Here is a 20,388-nt window from a genome sequence, read left to right as displayed (position 1 = left end):
CCCCCCCCCCCCCCCCAACAGGACTGATTAAAAAAAACAAAAAAAAAAAAAAAACAACAATTGTAATAAATAATTAAAAAAATAAAATGTAAATAATAATCAAAAAAGAAAGGAAAAAAAAAAACACACACACACACACTGACAATCCACTACCCCCCCCCTCCCCTTAAAAAAAAAAAGACTGTAAAAAAATAAAAAATTAAATAAAAAAAAAATAGTAAAACATTTAAATTGTGTACAAAAATAAAATAAAAAGTCACATGACATTTCAAAAAAAGTATCGGTATTCGGTATCGGCGAGTACTTGAAAAAAAGTATCCGTACTTGTACTCAGTCTCAAAAAAGTGGTATCGGGACAACCCTAGCTAAAACGCTGTAAAAACGCTGTAAAAACGCTTCAGTGCCAAAAGGGGTCTTAATGCATTCTCTGCATTAAGATAAAAAAAACCTTCCTAGTGCAACTCCCCCCCCCCCCCCCCCCTCCCCCCATTATACTTACCTGAGCCCGATATCAATAAAGCAACATGTACAAGAGCAGCAGCTCTCTGTCCTCACAGGCTCAAAGACCGCAGCAGGGAGCATTGGAGCCCGCAGAGCATTGCTCTTAGTGAAGTGTGGGTGCAATGCACAGGATGTATCACAATATTCCCCGATCTCCTATACAAAACGTACAAATCATTAGCAAGAGTTCCAAGATGCGTTCTTACCCTGAATTTCTGGAACGTGATCGGTCTCCATGCTGTGCTCAGTCGTCTCAGCCAATGGCGACCTGTCTTCCGAGCGGCCATCACCTGGGCTGTCTACCTTCATTCGTTCCTCTTCTTCCTCCTCCTCCTCCTCCTCCTCCTCTTCAGGCTCATCTGTGTCTTTCATGGTGAAAAGGCTCGCCGGGAGATCGGTGCGTTTTGGTGGCAATCTCTGAAATTGGTGAAGTGGATTGTCGGTCACACATCTAGAATCTTTCCTGTGAGGTCCATGCAAGAAATCACCACCTTTCCTATTATGTATCCTTTTATTATTCTTCATCTATACATTTCCTATTCTGTATCCTTTTATTATACTTCATCTATACATTTCCTATTCTGTATCCTTTTATTATTCTTCATCTCTACATTTCCTATTCTGTATCTGTATCCTTTTATTATTCTTCATCTCTACATTTCCTATTCTGTATCCTTGTATTATACTTCATCTATACATTTCCTATTCTGTATCCTTTTATTATACTTCTTCATCTCTACATTTCCTATTCGGTATCCTTTTATTATACTTCTTCATCTCTACCTTTCCTATTCTGTATCCTTTTATTCTTCTTCATCTATACATTTCCTATTCTGTATCCTTTTATTATTCTTCATCTATACATTTCCTATTCTGTATCCTTTTATTATTCTTCATCTATACATTTCCTATTCTGTATCCTTTTATTATACTTCATCTATACATTTCCTATTCTGTATCCTTTTATTATACTTCATCTCTACATTTCCTATTCTGTATCCTTGTATTATACTTCATCTATACATTTCCTATTCTGTATCCTTTTATTATACTTCTTCATCTCTACATTTCCTATTCGGTATCCTTTTATTATACTTCTTCATCTCTACCTTTCCTATTCTGTATCCTTTTATTATTCTTCATCTATACATTTCCTATTCTGTATCCTTTTATTATACTTCATCTCTACATTTCCTATTCTGTATCCTTTTATTATTCTTCTTCATCTCTACATTTCCTATTCTGTATCCTTTTATTATTCTTCATCTATACATTTCCTATTCTGTATCCTTTTATTATTCTTCATCTATACATTTCCTATTCTGTATCCTTTTATTATTCTTCATCTCTACATTTCCTATTCTGTATCCTTTTATTATTCTTCATCTCTACATTTCCTATTCTGTATCCTTTTATTATTCTTCATCTATACATTTCCTATTCTGTATCCTTTTATTCTTCTTCATCTCTACATTTCCTATTCTGTATCCTTTTATTATTCTTCATCTATACACAGAATTTACTAGCAACAAATCTCTAGCTCCAGAAATAGGGAGACTTCACTGGATGGCTGCGAGTGAATGGCAATCTCCATAGAGTGGCCGCTGGGCTTGTTGCATCTTAACCACTTAAGCCCCGGACCAATATGCAGGTAAAGGACCCGGCCAGTTTTTGCGATTCGGCACTGCGTCGCTTTAACCACTTCCCGACCTCCTCATGTACATTTACGTTGGCAGAATGGCACGGACAGGCACAATCACGTACCTGTACGTCCTCTGCTAGACGTGGGTGGGGGGTCCGATCGGGACCCCCCCCGGTACATGCGGTGGTCGGGTCCGCTCGGGGAGCGATCCGGGACGACGGCGCGGCTATTTGTTTATAGCCGCTCCGTCGCGATCGCTCCCCGGAGCTGAAGAACGGGGAGAGCCGTATGTAAACACACCTTCCCCGTGCTTCACTGTGTCGGCGCATCGATCGCGTCATTCCCTTTTATAGGGGAGACACGATCAATGACGTCATTCCTACAGCCACACCCCCCTACACTAGTAAACACATACACAGTGATCCCTAAATGTTACAGCGCCCCCTGTGTTTAACTCCCAAACTGCAACTGTCATTTTCACAATAAACAATGCAATTTAAATGCATTTTTTGCTGTGAAAATGACAATTGTCCCAAAAATGTGTCAAAATTGTCCGAAGTGTCCGCCATAATGTCGCAGTCACGAAAAAAATCGCTGATCGCCGCCATTAGTAGTAAAACAAAAATAATAAATAAAAATGCAAAAAAACTATCCCCTGTTTTGTAAACGCTATAAATTTTGCGCAAACCAACCGATAAACGATTATTGCGATTTTTTTTACCAAAAATAGGTAGAAGAATACGTATCGGCCTAAACTGAGGAAAAAAAATTTTTATATATGTTTTTGGGGGATATTTATTATAGCAAAAAGTAAAAAATATTGCATTTTTTTCAAAATTGTCGCTCTATTTTTGTTTATAGCGCAAAAAAATAAAAACCGCAGAGGTGATCAAATACCACCAAAAGAAAGCTCTATTTGTGGGGAAAAAAAGACGCCAATTTTGTTTGGGAGCCACGTCGCACGACCGTGCAATTGTCTGTTAAAGCGACGCAGTCCCGAACTGTAAAAACCCCTTGGGTCTTTAGGCAGCATTTTGGTCCGGGGCTTAAGTGGTTAACCGACAATAGCGCGGTCGCGCGACGTGGCTCCCAAACAAAATTGGCGTCCTTTTTTCCCCACAAATAGAGCTTTCTTTTGGTGGTATTTGATCACCTCTGCGTTTTTTTTTTTTTGCGCTATAGACAGAAATAGAGCAAGAATTTTGAAAAAAATGCAATATTTTTTCCTTTTTGCTATAATAAATATCCCCCAAAAACATATATATATATAAAAAAAAAATTTTCCCCTTAGTTTACTCCGATACGTATTCTTCTACATATTTTTGGTATTAAAAAAAAAAAAAAAAAAAAAATCGCAATAAGCGTTTATCGATTGGTTTGCGCAAAATTTATAGTGTTTACAAAATAGGGGATAGTTTTATTGCATTTTTATTAATACATTTTTTTTTTACTACTAATGGGGGCGATCAGCGATTTTTTTTCATGACTGCGACATTATGGCGGACACATCGGACAATTTTGACCCATTTTTGGGATCATTGTCATTTTCACAGCAAAAAATTCTATAAAAATGCACTGATTACTGTGAAAATGACAATTGCAGTTTGGGAGTTAACCACAAGGGGGCGCTGAAGGGGTTAAGTATGACCTCATATGTGTTTCTAACTGTAGGGGGGCGGGGCTGGACGGGTGACATCATTGATCATGTTTCCCTATATCAGGGAACACAGTGTGTTTACACTCACCTCTCCCCGTTCTTCAGCTCCGGGGACCGATCGCGGCGATCGGGTCCGCGGGTCCCGGAGCTTCGGACCGGGTCGCGCCCCACTGCCGAGCACTTAGAGGACGTACAGGTATGTGCTTTTGCCCAGTCGTGCCATTCTGCTGACGTATATCTGCAGGAGGCGGTCCTTAAGTGGTTAAAGGGGTTGTAAAGGAAATATTTGTTTCCTTATTTCTTCTGAGAAATGCTCACTTCCTGTTCTTCTGTCTGTAACTAAAGGAAGCTATTTAGGGATTTTTTTTTTCTTCCTTTACAACCCCTTTAATCCCTTCGCACTGACCTATGTAAGTTTGCGTTCATGGCTTGAAGGGGTTAAACCGGGGGGGGGGGGGGTGATATGAAGCTGCAGGTATCACCCCGGCATTTCTTTAGAGCCAGTGATAACCAATGCGACTAAAAGCCGATCAGCTGTTATACTAAAAAAGCGGGAGGGGACGCCCCCCTTCCGCCCTTCCCGGTCCTCCCGTCCCATCTGGAGATCTGAGCCACCAGCGGGCGCGTCCTCCGCCTAGGCGGAGACCCGAACAAAGCCGGATTCGGCTTTAATCAGGTCTCCTATGTGACATCATGAAAGCGACGTCACTTCCTGTTTACTCGGCGCCGATAAAAAAAAAAAAGAAAAAAAAAAGAAGAGACAGTATTCAGAATCGCAGATTTTGGCATTCTGAATAATTTTAACTGCAAAAGGAGGGATTTGGAGTCTTTTAGACCCTCCGATCCCTCCATAAAGAGGACCTGTCACCACCTATTACTGTCACAAGGGGTGTTTACATTCTCTGTGACAGCAATAAAAGTGATCAGAATTTTATAAAAAAAAATTTAAAGGGACAATGTAAAAAATTAAGAGAATTTTTTAACCACTTGCTGACCGCCGCCTGTAACATATATAAATCGCCAGAATGGCACGGCTGTGCAAAGCAACGTACCCGCGGGTCCCGCAGACTCGATGTCTGCCTGGTGCCTGCGATCGTCTAAGGGAGAGGCAGAACGGGGGGGGGGGGGGGGGGGGGTGAATTGCCTAATGTAAACAAGGCATTTCCCTGTTCTGCCTAGTGACAGGACACTGATCTACTGCTCCCTGGATGCACTTCTTACCCCGACAGTGCCGGTCTTCAGCTTGAATTTGCTTCCTCCCTTCATGGCCCCAAACAAGGGTAAGGTCAGCTTCTTCACCTTGGCGTCTTCGGTCGCTGAGCTGAGAAAGAAAAGCAGAAAAGTTCAGTTCCAGCACCCCCCCACCGGGTATTTGTCAGACCCCCCGCTGTACCCCAACACCCAACGGTTTCCTTTGATTTCACTGCACACTGTGAGCTTCTCAGCATGTGCATTAGAAGCTGCAACAAGTCAGATGGAGCCCCGCCTCTTTCCTGGCTGGAATGGGGGACAACTTCATATTAACCACTTGCTGACCATACAACTTCCATGTACAAGGCATCCGGAAAGTATTCACAGAGCTTCACTTTGCCCACATTTTGTTATGTTACATCCTTATTCCAAAATGGATCAAATTCATTATTTTCCTCAAAATTCTACAAACAATCCCCCATGACGTGAAATCCACGTGCACAAGCATCATCTGCTCCTCCCACGAGCCCAAGAATCACAGGCTCCTCCCACGAGCCCAAGCATCACCGGCGCCTCCCACGAGCCCAAGCAACACAGGCTCCTCCCACGAGCCCAAGTATCACGGGCTCCTCCCACGAGCCCAAGTATCACGGGCTCCTCCCACGAGCCCATGTATCACGGGCTACTCCCACGAGCCCAAGTATCACGGGCTACTCCCACGAGCCCAAGTATCACGGGCTACTCCCACGAGCCCAAGTATCACGGGCTACTCCCACGAGCCCAAGTATCACAGGCTCCTCCTATCACAGGCTGCCTCCCACGTGCCCAAGCATCACCGGCCCCTCCCACGTATCACGGGCTCCTCCCACAAGCCCAAGTATCACAGGCTCCTCCCACGAGCCCAAGTATCACGGGTTACTCCCACGAGCCCAAGTATCACGGGCTACTCCCACGAGCCCAAGTATCACGGGCTACTCCCACGAGCCCAAGTATCACGGGCTACTCCCACGAGCCCAAGTATCACGGGCTCCTCCTATCACAGGCTGCCTCCCACGTGCCCAAGCATCACCGGCCCCTCCCACGTATCACGGGCTCCTCCCACGAGCCCAAGTATCACGGGCTCCTCCCACGAGCCCAAGTATCACGGGCTCCTCCCACGAGCCCAAGTATCACGGGCTCCTCCCACGAGCCCAAGTATCACGGGCTCCTCCCACGAGCCCAAGTATCACGGGCTCCTCCCACGAGCCCAAGTATCACGGGCTCCTCCCACGAGCCCAAGTATCACGGGCTCCTCCTATCACAGGCTGCCTCCCGCGTGCCCAAGCCTCACCGGCTTCCTCCCGCGTGCCCAAGCCTCACCGGCTTCCTCCCGCGTGCCCAAGCCTCACCGGCTTCCTCCCACGTGCCCAAGCTTCACCGGCGCCTCCCACGTGCCCAAGCATCACCGGCGCCTCCCACGTGCCCAAGCGCCACCGGCTCCTCCCACGAGCCCAAGCGCCACCGGCGCCTCCCACGTGCCCAAGCGCCACCGGCGCCTCCCACGTGCCCAAGCGCCACCGGCGCCTCCCACGTGCCCAAGCGCCACCGGCGCCTCCCACGTGCCCAAGCGCCACCGGCGCCTCCCACGTGCCCAAGCGCCACCGGCGCCTCCCACGTGCCCAAGCGCCACCGGCGCCTCCCACGTGCCCACACTGCCGGGTAATTATGCACAGCGGGAGCCAATCAGCGGGTACCGCGGACTCGATTGTACACCGGAAACCCGCCAATCATACAGTACAGTAATATAGATATAAAAATAAAACCATTGTTACTACGAGAAGCCGGTCCAGAGCAATAATGAGCCGCTGACGGTGGAGCGATTGCATGGAAACAGGAGGGCCCAGATTCACAAAGAACTTACGACGGCGTATCTCCAGATACGCCGTCGTAAGTCCAAATGTGAAGCGTCGTATCTATGCGCCCGATTCAAAGAATCAGATACGCCAGAATTTGTCCAAGATACGACTGACGTAGTCTCTTACGCCGTCGTATCTTGGGTGCATATTTACGCTGGCCACTAGGGGCGCTTCCGTAGATTTACGCGTAGATTATGCAAATGATTCAGAAACGTACTTGCGCCCGGATTTAGCTACGCCGTTTACGTAAGGCGTCGGTCCGGCGTAAGTTTACCCCCTCATAAAGCAGGGGTAAGTCATGTTAGGGTATGGACGTCGGAACAGCGTCGTATTTTACGTCGTTTGCGCAAGTCGTACGTGAACGGGGCTGGGCGTATGTTACGTTCACGTCGACAAAGCATTGAGCCGACGTATCTTAGGGAGTATTTGCGACGTGACTCTGAGCATGCGCGCGCATGCGCCGTTCGATCGGCCCCTCATTTACATGGGGTCACGGTTCATTGTAATACAACACGCCCACTGCCTTAATGATTTGAATTAGGCGGGGCTTACGCCGACCCATTTACGCTACGCCGCAAGTTCTTTCTGAATACGGGACTCGCCTCTCTAAGTTACGGCGGCGTAGCGTATATGAGATGCGCTACGCCCGCCTAAAGATACGCGATTCTTTCTGAATCTGGCCCGAAGTGTCTATAGAAGAGACCATGCGGATCATTTCTGCATGCGTCTGAATATTTTTGTTTGGAGTGGGCTGCCCCTTTAAGGAGTTCCGATCTATTTATGGAACATTGTGTGACCCAGTTACGGAAGTCTCCGGATGCAATGCTGCTTTTATTTGCAGAGATTGAGCCCCCCCCCCCCCCGGGAAATCTCCGACGTCGTATTTGATATAATGTAACTGGTGAATTATTGTTTAGGAAAGGTAACAGCACCGTAGAGAGATACGCACTGACGCGTTTTGCTCGCTCTCCAGTCTCGGGACGGTTACAAAACGTAGAGATCACTTTATCACCTTCTCTACAAGCGATTTATAAGCCGTAAATTGGAAGGACGCAGCTAGAGAGGAGATTTCCCCCGAGGGGTGGGGGGGGGGGTTGGAGACAACGCGCCGCGGCGTGAATACCGAAGAGGGAGACTCACTTGGCCTTCAGCTCGGGAAGTTTGGTTGGCTGGACGATCTTTATCAGGCTCGTCAGCCTTTGCTGCTCCTTCCTCAGCTCCAGGGACTGCAGGTGAAGCTTCTTGCGGGACACGCTGTCCATAGAGCTCCCGGCTCTCATCTCCGTCATGAAGGCGTCCAGGGGGTCCTGCGCGGAGGGCGGAGTCACATCTGCGGGGAGAGAAAGGCATGCCACGCGTTTTGTTAAATAGACTGGAATCGCGCCACACATCCGGCTCAGACACGCTAGATATGGTGCAGCCAACACTTTAACCCGTTCACCCTCTAGGTGGTTTTACCCCCACTCCCTTCATGACCAGGCCATATTTTGCTATTCAGCACTACACTACTTTAACCGCTTAACGACCGCCGCATGTACATATACATCGGCAAAATGGGACAGGCAGAATGACGTGCCCGCACGTCGCTGCCTAGACGGGGGTCCGATCGGGACCCCCCCCGGTACATACGGCGGTCGTTAATCATCTGGGAGCGATCCGGGATGAGGGGGCGGGTATTCGTTTCTAGCCGCCCCCTCGCGATCGCTCCCCAGAGCGGAAGAACGGGGAGAGTCGTATGTAAACACAGCTTCCCCGTGCTTCACTGTGGCGGCGCATCGATCGTGTGATCCCTTTTATAGGGAGACACAATCGATGACGTCACACCTACAGCCACACCCCCCTACAGTTGTAAACACACACTAGGGGAACCCTAACTCCTTCAGCGCCCCCTGTGGTTAACTCCCAAACTGCAACTGTCATTTTCACAATAAACAATGCAATTTAAATGCATTTTTTGCTGTGAAAATGACAATGGTCCCAAAAATGTGTCAAAATTGTCCGAAGTGTCCACCATAATGTCGCAGTCACGAAAAAAATCGCTGATCGCCGCCATTAGTAGTAAAAAAAAAATAATAATAAAAATGCAATAAAACTATCCCCCATTTTGTAAACGCTATAAATTTTGCGCAAACCAACCGATAAACGCTTATTGCGATTTTTTTTTTACCAAAAATATGTAGAAGAATACGTATCGGCCTAAACTGAGGAAAAAAAAACGTTTTTTTTTATATATTTTTGGGGGATATTTATTATAGAAAAAGTAAAAAATATTGAATTTTTTTCAAAATTGTCGCTCTATTTTTGTTTATAGCGCAAGAAATAAAAACCGCAGAGGTGATCAAATACCACCAAAAGAAAGCTCTATTTGTGGGAAAAAAAAAAGGACACAAATTTCGTTTCGGTACAACATTGCATGACCGCGCAATTACCAGCACTGATGTAAGGGAGAGTGGGGGACTCAACTTCTGATGGTGGGGGGGGCGGGCTCTTGACATCTATTGTAAAGGGGAGGGGATGTGCTGGACATCTAATCTTACAGATACAACTGGCCCTTTTGAGGGCAATCATAATGCTGACGCGGCCCGTCATGAAATTTAGTTTGACACCCCCTGCCGTAATTGACGCAAAAAAAAGGAGCCCCGACCGAGTGTATACTACACTGTACATGGACAGACTTCTCACTAGTAGAGGAAACTGCCGCTCCAGGTGAGCACACCTAAGGCAATCAATGTCCACTCAGGAACCAACGGGTGCCGGCAATGCACAGAGTATGCAAAAGAAGGAACTAGTGGATAGCTATGACTAAGCATTGAGGTTCAATGTGAAACGCGTCAGCTGTTTATTACCCACTGTATGCTGTTTTTTTGTAGTGCATTTCTTTTTACCCAATCAAGGGCACGTCTTTTTTAGACTTATTGGAGTGCGGCTGTCCAATATACGTTCCTTCTTTTGCAGACTTCTCACTAGTGCCTCGTTTCCACGGATCGGTTGGGGTCAGTACATTTGGAAGGGTTAGAATGGACCGGTCTATTCTGGTGAGCGTTTCCACTGCAAGTTGGACTGTCCGGGGGGGGGCCATGCAGGGTTTAGAAAAAAAAATGCCTAGGGTGTCCACCAATCAGAGGAATGTATTGTAGCTCCGCCCCAACCGAACCGTTCCATTTTCTATGGCCCCACATCTGAAGCAGGACCCAGAATGGTGCGGTACGGTTCGGTTTTATGGCACGCTTTCATAATGGAAACACCCAAAATAGCGTACCGAACCGCTCAGCGGAAACGAGGCATAAGACAACATTTCTGTATTAACCACTTGAGACCCGCGCTATTGACAAAAGACGTCAACAGCGCGGCTCTCAGGTGCCAACTGGACATCTTTTGAAGTGCATTACCCGCGCGCGCCTCTGGGGGGCGCGCAGCGGGTAAACACTGTCCCGGCGCATCGCTGGGAAGCCGATGCGTGTACCTGGTGGCCGCGATGTCCGCCGGGTACACGCGATCGTCGGGAACACAGCAGGGACGTGGAGCTCTGTGTGTAATGATGGGGTGTAAACACAGAGCTCCACGTGCTGTCAGAGGAGAGGAGACCGATCTGTGTCTCTTGTACATAGAGACATAGCATCGGTCACCTCCCCCAGTCACCCCCCTCCCCCCACACAGTTAGAACACACCCAGGGAATACATTTAACCCCTTCCTCACCCCCTAGTGTTAACCGCTTACCTGCCAGTCACATTTATACAGTAATTAGTGCATTTTTATAGCACTGATCGCAGTATAAATGTGAATGGTCCCAAATTTGTGTCAAAAGTGTCCGATACGACCGTCGCAATATCGCAGTCCCAATTAAAAAAAAAAAATCGCAGATCGCCGCCATTACTAGTAAAAAAAAAAAAAAAAAAAAATCATAGTTCGGTCCCCTATTTTGTAGGCGCTATAACTTTTGCGCAAACCAGTCGCTTATTGCGATTTTTTTTTTTTTTAAATACGTCGAAAAATACCCATCGGCCTTAACTGAGAAAAATTGGGATATTTATTATAGCAACAAGTTTTTGTTTAAAGCGCAAAAAATAAAAACCGCAGAGGTGATCAAATACCACCAAAAGAAAGCTCTATTTGTGGGGAAAAAAGGACGTCAATTTTGTTTGGGAGCCACGTCGCACGACCGCGCAAATGTCAGTTAAAGCGACGCAGTGCCGGAAGCTGAAATTTCGCCTGGGAACGAAGGGGGTTTATGTGCCCAGTAAGCAAGTGGTTAAAAATCCTTTTTTATTGTTGTGAAAATATTCAAATTTTCTGACATACAGAATTTTGGGGTGTCACTCTCTGTACGCCATAATCGTCAAAAAGAAAGAAATGCTTGAAATATATCACTCTGCGTGTAACACATCTATTATATAAAATATACGAGTTTCACTTTTTGAATTCAATTACTGAAATAAATTAACTTTTTGATAATATTCTCATTTAAAGCGGATGTGCCATGAAAAAAAAAAAATATTTAAAGCCAGCAGCTACAAATACTGCAGCTGCTGACTTTTAACCACTTAAGGACCGGACCAATATGCGGCTAAATGACCCAAGGGGTTTTTACAATTCGGCACTGCGTCGCTTTAACTGACAATTGCGCGGTCGTGCGACGTGGCTCCCAAACAAAATTGGCGTCCTTTTCCCCCCCACAAATAGAGCTTTCTTTTGGTGGTATTTGATCACCTCTGCGGTTTTTAGTTTTTGCGCTATAAACAAAAATAGAGCGAAGATTTTGAAAAAAAATGCAATATTTTTTACTTTTTGCTATAATAAATATCCCCCAAAAACATATATACATTTTTTTCCCCGGTTTAGGCCGATACGTATTCTTCTACCTATTTTTGGTAAAAAAAAAAAAAAAAAAATCGATTGGTTTGCGCAAAATTTATAGCGTTTACAAAATAGGGGATAGTTTTATTATTATTTTTATTACTAATGGCGGCGATCAGCGATTTTTTTCGTGACTGCAACATTATGGCGGACACTTCGGACAATTTTGACACATTTTTGGGACCATTGTCATTTTCACAGCAAAAAATGCATTTAAATTGCACTGATTACTGTGAAAATGACAGTTGCAGTTTGGGAGTTAACCACAGGGGGCGCTGAAGGAGTTACGGTTCACCTAGTGTGTGTTTACAACTGTAGGGGGGTGTGGCTGTAGGACTGACGTCATCGATCGAGTCTCCCTATAAAAGGGATCACACGATCGATGCGCCGCCACAGTGAAGCACGGGGAAGCCGTGTTTACATACGGCTCTCCCCGTTCTTCAGCTCCGGGGAGTGATCGCGAGGGGGCGGCTAGAAACGAATAGCCACGCCCTCATCCCGGATCGCTCCCCGCGGGAATCCGACCGCCGAATGTATCGGGGGGGGGGGGTCCCGATCAGACCCCCGACCCACGTCTAGGCAGGGACGTAGAGGTACGCCAATGTGCCTGTCCGTGCCATTCTGCCGACGTAAATGTACATGCGGCGGTCCGGAAGTGGTTAATATTAGGACACTTACCTGTCCAGGAGTCCAGCGCCGTCCGCAGCAGAGGACAAGCGATCGTTCATCACTCTACTGCTCCCCCCGCCATCCTCAGTGAGGGAATTAGGAAGTGAAGCGCTCCGGCTTCACTACCCGGTTCCCTACGGCGCATGCGCGAGTTGTGCCGCGCAGCTGATTGGCTTCCGCTGTGCTCTGGGAGCCGAGTGTTCCCAGCACACAACGGGGGGGGGGGGGAGGACGGGAGGTGACGTTCTGCCCGCAGTTTACCCGAAACCGTGTGACCGGAAGTGGGTGCAAATACCTGTCTTTAGACAGGTATTTGCACCCCCCAGAAAGGTGTCAAATGTGACACCGGAGGGGGGAGGGTTCCGATCAGCGCGAGTTCCACTTTAGGGTGGAGCTCCGCTTTAATGAGATGCACCTGTATACATATTAGAAAGAATATATATATATATATATATATATATATATATATATATACACACACACACACACACACACACACACACACACACACACACATGCATACAAACACAGCAAAAAAATACATTTAAAATGCTGTCAGTCATTGGCGCCCCCTGGAGGATTTTCAGGGAATGAACAGAAACTTAGGTTGTATTTATGGGAATCAGAGTAGGACCCGAGTGTTACATTTTAAAAAAGGTTTCTATATATGATGTTTATTTGTGGCCTTTCTTTTTTTCTCTTCCTATTTTAGGGAAGGGGGGGGGGGACTCACAGCAGGGGGTCCATTGCATCCCCAGTTCACCATTTCAGAAAACACACAGGACTCCTGTGCAATTCGTCCCGGAGATGTGTGAACTGGTTCTATAGAGAGCCACTCACAATCTCCAGACATGCGATTTGGATTCTGATGATTTTGCACAGAGCAGTCCCAAGGTCACATTCCAAGGTGGCACCCAGCTATTAAAGCATGCAGCTCAGCCCCCCCTTACATCACAGCAATGGATTGACAGCAGAGGGAGCCAATGGCTACCACTGCCATCAATCTGCCCAGTGAGGCGGGGGGACAGCCGCTGCTCTGAAGCGCATCACTGGATCGGATCAGGTAAGAAAAAAAAAGCAGCACAGATTGTTTTTTGACCTTACTGTATAGAATGCATTAAAGTGGAGTTCCACCCATTTTTTTATGTTTGTCTGTGCTGCATGCTTTAATCTCATAGTGTTCAGAATGGACAATTTTTATTTAATTTGTTGCTTGTAAATACCTTTATTTTGTAGTCCTTCATTACTTCCTCCTCCTTATTTGCCTAGGCTATTTGCAAGGGTTTCTGGGATAGGCATCATGTTTCCCAGTAGTCCTTGCAAACCTGACTGAAACCTATTACATTGCTTGTGCACTGAGCATGTGTGAGATATGCAAAGCTGAAATCCAGGAAGTCATACAGTCTGACTTCATGATGCCCACACTTAAGATGGCCACGGTATATTTCTAGATTATAAACTATCTAAATGCTGTAACAACCTAACAAAACGGACCTTAGTTTACAGACTAACTTTACTAGAATACATTAAGCTTGTGTATTACAGGGGTATTTATATATAAAAAGTGAAATTGTGGGTGGAACTCCGCTTTAAGGAAAAAACCTTAAAAAGAGGAAGTAAACCCTCCCTCTGAAAGTTTTCCTAAAAACAAAAAAAAACCCTACAAGAGAAAGGCATAATGAGCATAGCATACTAGCTCATTATGAATTACTTACCTGAGATCGAAGCCCCCGCAGAGACCCTCGTTCCTCTCCGCCATGATACCAGAGTGACTTTTGGGTATCGCTGCTCCGGTGATGTGCCTGGCCAGAGCAGTGATGACGTCACTCCCGCCCATGTGCCGTAAGGGATGGCACGATCCAGGGGCGGACTGACCATTGGGCCTTTTTTGGGCACTGCCCGAGGGCCCCATGCCACTAGGGGGCCCCATCAGGGTTGCCAGGCTCAGTAAAACCAGGGACAGTATGTAAAAATCTGTGTTTTTTTTTTACATCTGATATGTCCGAAACAGACATGCTTTTGATGTGAAAATCCTGAGATTTTAGCTGCCCCGCCTCTGCACTGCCTCCTGGCGTGGTGGCCATCTGTAAGCCCGGGGGCCCCATAATCTTCTATTGCCCGGGGGCCCCATGGGTTGTCAGTCCACCCCTGGCACGATCCCATTCATTAACAGCACGTTCATTGCGCCTGCGCCATTGTCTACGGCACGCATTGGTGCAGTCTTTTCTGCAAATATCTCCTTAACCGTGTAGGTTAAGGAGATATTTCTCGCACCTACTGGTAAGCCTTAATCTAGGCTGACCTGTAGGGCCAAGTGGTCTGTAAACAAGGACCGGCCATATAGGATGTGAGGACTACATTACCTGTGTGAGACGTTCTCAGTTTTGCCGCTACCTCCAAAATTTCCATTTCCACGCGCTCCAGTTTAGCGGTCTAGGAGAGAAAAAAAAAAAAAAAGGCAGTTATACTTTCAGCAAAAAATCATTGTTGGCCAGACTGGCGTGCCGCTCTTATTTAACCACTTCCGGGCCGCCGCACGCCGATCTACGTCGGCACTTTTAAGAGGATATTTCTGTTATGGCAGCAGCTAGCTAAGATAACCCCGGTATCGTCTTTAGGCGGCGGTCCGGTTTACGATAATGGTTGGCCTCTCACCGCGAGATCACCATTATCGGCAGCGGGAGAGGGCCGCCCTCCCGTGCTCTCCGCTGCTTACCGGAGCCATCGGCGCTTGCCGATTCTGACAGCTTCAGTTCCTGTCACCGTGAGGCCGGAGATGGATGCCGCCGGTTGCATCGCTCGTGGACTTACCAATTGCTCGGGAGAGCTCAGTAATGGTGGCAGTGGATGAGGGGAGTCTCTACGACGGGTTGGGAAGCGGTCAATTCTCTCCCGCACTCACCAGCGACTCGAAGGTTTCCGGCTTTTCCTCGATCTTGCCGGCCTTCTTCATGCGGGTCAGGCGCTTTTTCTCCACTACGCCGGTACGGTCGAGGAACGTGTCATCGTCGCTGTCATAGAAATCCTCGTCCTCCCACTTCTTGGATTTTCTTTTCCGTGAAACTAGAAGTAGAAAGGTGGGTTTAGAGCTGGAATTTATCACTCTGGGACCATCAAAGGCTTTGATGAAGGGGGAAAAAAAGAACAAACGCTGATCATGTCCATAATAACCATCATGTCTGGCCTGGTAAGCGAAGCGCGCTGGTTCCAATGTGCAATGTGTCCAATAAAAAAAAAAGAAAAGAGGAACTGCAGTCTGCTTACATAATTTGTAATAAAAACCATCTTTGCCATTCTGAAGCTTCCCTCCAACCACTTTGTCATATATATATACTGCGATTCTCTAATTGCCAAATATGCTGCAGAAATCTCCCTCCACCGAGTCTGGCTGTAGCCATTTTAACTGTGGGCAGCTGAAGCTACTGCCTGTTCACTTCCTGGATTTTCACAGAAGCCACACCTCCAGCTCATCCCCCGATGAAGTCATGTGACGCGACGACACGCGTCGGGATTGGAGCACTAGGTATACCATTAGCCTGACGGCAGGAGACGAGCTTGGCGCTCGTGGAGTTTATCGCATGCAGATTCTGCTAAATGTGAGTTTTATTGATGTTTGATTGCTCTATTAACCACTTCCCGACCGCCGCATGTATATGTACGTCCACAGAATGGCACGTACAGGCAAATGGGCGTACATGTACGTCCTTGCCTTCTAGCGGGTGGGGGGTCCGATCGGGACCCCCCCCCTGCTACATGCGGCGGTCGGATTCCCGCGGGGAGCGATCCGGGACGAGGGCGCGGCTATTCGTTTCTAGCCGCCCCCCTCACGATCGGTCCCCGGAGCTGAAGATCGGGGAGAGCCGTATGTAAACACGGCTTCCCCGTGCTTCACTGTGGCGGCGCATCGATCGAGTGATCCCTTATATAGGGAGACTCGATCGATGACGTCAGTCCTACAGCCACACCCCCCTACAGTTGTAAACACACACTAGGTGAACCCTAACTCCTTCAGCGCCCCTTGTGGTTAACTCCCAAACTGCAACTGTAATTTTCACAATAAAGAATGCAATTTAAATGCATTTTTTGCTGTGAAAATGACAATGGTCCCAAAAATGTGTAAAAATTGTCCGAAGTGTCGGCCTTAAAGTTGCAGTCACGAAAAAAATTGCTGATCGCCGCCATTAGTAAAAAAAAAAAAAAAAATAAAACTATCCCCTATTTTGTAAACGCTATAAATTTTGCGCAAACCAAATCGATAAACGCTTATTGCGATTTTTTTACCAAAAATAGGTAGAAGAATACGTATCGGACTAAACTGAGGGAAAAAAAAATGTTATATATGTTTTTGGGGGATATTTATTACAGCAAAAAGTAAAAAATATTGCATTTTTTTCAATATTGTTGCTCTATTTTTGTTTATAGCGCAAAAAATAAAAACCGCAGAGGTGATCAAATACCACCAAAAGAAAGCTCTATTTGTGGGGAAAAACGGACGCCAATTTTGTTTGGGAGCCACGTCGCACGACCGCGCAATTGTCTGTTAAAGCGACGCAGTGCCGAATCGCAAAACCTGGCCTGGGCATTTAGCTGCCTAAAGGTCCGGGTCTTAAGTGGTTAAACACATTTTTTTACGGATTCACGCTATGAGCATTCCCTATTTCTTCTCATATTTCCGCCATTTAAACTTACCATTGGGGATTTGTACCCAGGACTCCGGCGTGGACCAAGACATACAAGCTGGGACCGCCGAAGTCGTGTTCGTGGATTGATGCCCGCGCTCCTCTCTAATAAGAGTGCATGACTGTACGATTAGTCGTTGCTTCACTGCGGACGCCGACAGAGTTATACGATGAACTTTTTTCTCTTTCTTTTCTTACATTTTATTCTCTATGATAAACTCTCAGTAACAGATGCGCTATATTAGTCCAGGGCTCAACAAATCCCGGGCGCCAGGTCGACTAGAAATAGGGTCCTGGCGACTTGGCTTGGAAGGGGGGCAAAAGAAATAAAAAAAATATATATTTTTTTGTGAGCTGGCGCCATCTGGTGGTGACCGTTGGTATTACAAGTTAAGCATTACAAGTTAAACAGCAATTCTAATGTAATTTTTTACTATTTTCACTGCCATCTTCTTCCCTCTAATTAGAACCCCCAAACATTATATATATTTTTTATCCTAACACTTTAGAGAATAAAATGGCGATCGTTGCAATACTTTCTGTCACGCCGTATTTGCACAGCGGTCTTACAAGCGCACTTTTTTGGGAAAAAATTACACTTTTTTATTAAAAAATAAAACAGTAAAGTTATCCCCATTTTTTTTAATATTATGAAAGATAATGTTACGCCGAGTGAAATGATACCCAACATGTCACGCTTCAAAATTGCGTCCGCTCGTGGAATGGCGACAAACTTTTACCCTTTAAAATCTCCATAGGCGACGTTTAAAAAATTCTACAGGTTGCATGTTTTGAGTTACAGAGGAGGCCTAGGGCTAGAATTATTGCTCTCGCTCTACCGATCGTGGCGATACCTCACATGTGTGGTTTGAACAGCGTTTACATATGCGGGCGCTGCTCACGTATGTGTTCGCTTCTGTGCGCAAGCTCGTCGGGACGGGGCGCGTTTTCTGGCTCCTAACTTTTTTAGCTGGCTCCTAGATTCCAAGCAAATTTGTCAAACCCTGTATTAGTCACCCAAAGGAGACTTCTACATGGTTGCAATTAGGGTTGTCCCGATACCACTTTTTTAGGACGGAGTACAAGTACCGATACTTTTCAAGTACTCGCCGATAACGATACTTTTTTTTAAATCTCATGTGAGAGTGGCACATGTGTCGTCATTTTTTTTTATTTTTTTTTTTACAATTCTTTTTATTTATTTTTCACAATTTGTTTAATTTATTTTTGTATTTATTTTTTTACAATGCTTTCTTTTTTTTAAGGGGGTGGGGAGGAATGGACAGTGTCAGTGTGTTTTTGTTTTTTTTTACAATCAATTTTTTTATTATTTATTGCAATTCCTTTATTTTTTTATCAGCCCTTGGTGAGATATCAGGGGTCTTAACAGACCTCTGACATCTCCCCTCTGAGACAGAGAAAGGGACTAGGGACACTGATTTCCCAGCCCCTTTCTCAGCAGCCTCAGCTGCACTGAAAATGAATGGAGAGAAGACAGCGGCTTCTTTTCATTCATAAACTGAAACATTGTAAACACAGTTTACGATGTTTCAGTTATGTGAATGTACAGAGTCATCACTACATTCGGAAAAAGGTAGGAGCCGGATTTACCGGCTCCTACCGCCGCATTCCATCCTGACTGATCGAGGAGGAGGAAGAGGAGGAGAACGGAGGGGGGACACGGCAGCAGCACGGAGGGGGGGGGGGGGGGGGGGGGAAAGCACGGAGGGGGGGACGACACGGCGGCAGCACGGAGGGGGGGGGGACGACACGGCGGCAGCACGGAGGGGGGGGGACGACACGGCGGCAGCACGGAGGGGGGGGGGGGGGGGACACGGCGGCAGCACGGAGGGGGGGGGGGGGGGACAACGGCGGCAGCACGGAGGGGGGGGACACGGCGGCAGCACGGAGGGGGGGGGGGACATGGAGGGGGAACACGGCGGCAGCACGGAGGGGGGGACACGGCGGCAGCACGGAGGGGGGGACACGGCGGCAGCACGGAGGGGGGGGACACGGCGGCAGCACGGAGGGGGGGGACACGGCGGCAGCACGGAGGGGGGGGGACACGGCGGCAGCACGGAGGGGGGGGGACACGGCGGCAGCACGGAGGGGGGGGGACACGGCGGCAGCACGGAGGGGGGGACACGGCGGCAGCACGGAGGGGGGGACACGGCGGCAGCACGGAGGGGGGGACACGGCGGCAGCACGGAGGGGGGGGACACGGCGGCAGCACGGAGGGGGGGGACACGGCGGCAGCACGGAGGGGGGGACATGGAGGGGGAACACGGCGGCAGCACGGAGGGGGGACACGGCGGCAGCACGGAGGGGGGACATGGAGGGGGAACACGGCGGTAGCACGGAGGGGGGACACGGCGGCAGCACGGAGGGGGGACATGGAGGGGGGACACGGCGGCAGCAAGGAAAAGACGGCAGCATGGAGGGACACGGCGGGGGGCTGGTGGAGGACAGTCAGCGGTGATCGGTGCTTGTAACTCCCCCACAGCACTGATCACCCTGACTGTCCAAGTATCGGGTGAAGCATCAGAGCATTTGCCCATGTACAAGTACTCGGGTAAATGCTCGGTATCGGGACAACCCTGGTTGCAATCACCTCTTCTATTCGTTATGCCATCAAGCTGACAGCAGTGAGGTGAGCCGCTTGCAAGCGCACATTGTTTTTGGATTTATCATCACTGGACTCACAGGACTATTTTGTCTTCTTTTTGGATGCACTTATTGTTTTATATTGTTTGATTGCTACACATCCAGTGATAAACGGTAATGTATTTGTTAGAAGATTGACTGTGTGATGCACCATATATATATATTACTATATTGTTTGATGGCTTCACTGTATACACCAGAGATTCATTGGTAGATTTCACTCACTGTCGTAAATAGAAGGGTAGGAATTTAGATTCTTATCCTGCCTTTCTCTTTGTCTCACGGCGCAGTCACCATTATTTTTATATCTGTCACTTGTCTTTGAGGATTAGATCCGTAGGTGTCTGCAGCAGTGTCCCCTTATTTTAGTTTCTTAGAGTAGGCCCACAGACAGCGCGGGAGTTTTCTTTATTGTTTTACACCTTCAGCTCTGCAGCTCTAATGATTCATACCCCTTTACCTTGGAGAGAGCGAAAGAGAGCGAAAGAGCGCAAAAGAGAAAAAAAGAAAGGGAGCGAGGGAAGGGAGGACAGAGCGCGAGAGGAGCGAGGGAAGGGAGGACAGAGCGCGAGAGGAAGGGAGGGAGGGAGGGAGGGAAAGGAAGGAAGGAAGGAAGGAAGGAAGGAAGGAAGGAA

The 20,388-nt window shown here is 47.4% G+C and overlaps 1 protein-coding gene across 1 annotated transcript in view; it reads right to left on the bottom strand.

Moving 5' to 3' along the window:
• LOC120938132 (solute carrier family 4 member 1 adaptor protein) overlaps positions 1 to 20,388 on the bottom strand; it is a gene marked incomplete in the record, with an annotated part of 43,023 nt that overhangs the window by 3,398 nt on the left and 19,237 nt on the right. Inside the window, 5 exon segments of the mRNA XM_040351849.1 lie at positions 836 to 918; positions 5,022 to 5,121; positions 8,027 to 8,216; positions 14,774 to 14,843; positions 15,313 to 15,473. Of these exon segments, the coding sequence (XP_040207783.1) occupies positions 836 to 918; positions 5,022 to 5,121; positions 8,027 to 8,216; positions 14,774 to 14,843; positions 15,313 to 15,473 (604 nt within the window).

Source organism: Rana temporaria, chromosome 4 (assembly GCF_905171775.1).
Source record: "Rana temporaria chromosome 4, aRanTem1.1, whole genome shotgun sequence".
Taxonomy (NCBI): Eukaryota; Metazoa; Chordata; class Amphibia; order Anura; family Ranidae; genus Rana; species Rana temporaria.
The sequence above is the reverse complement of the archived record's forward strand: the minus strand, read 5'-3'. Positions and strand labels throughout refer to the sequence as shown.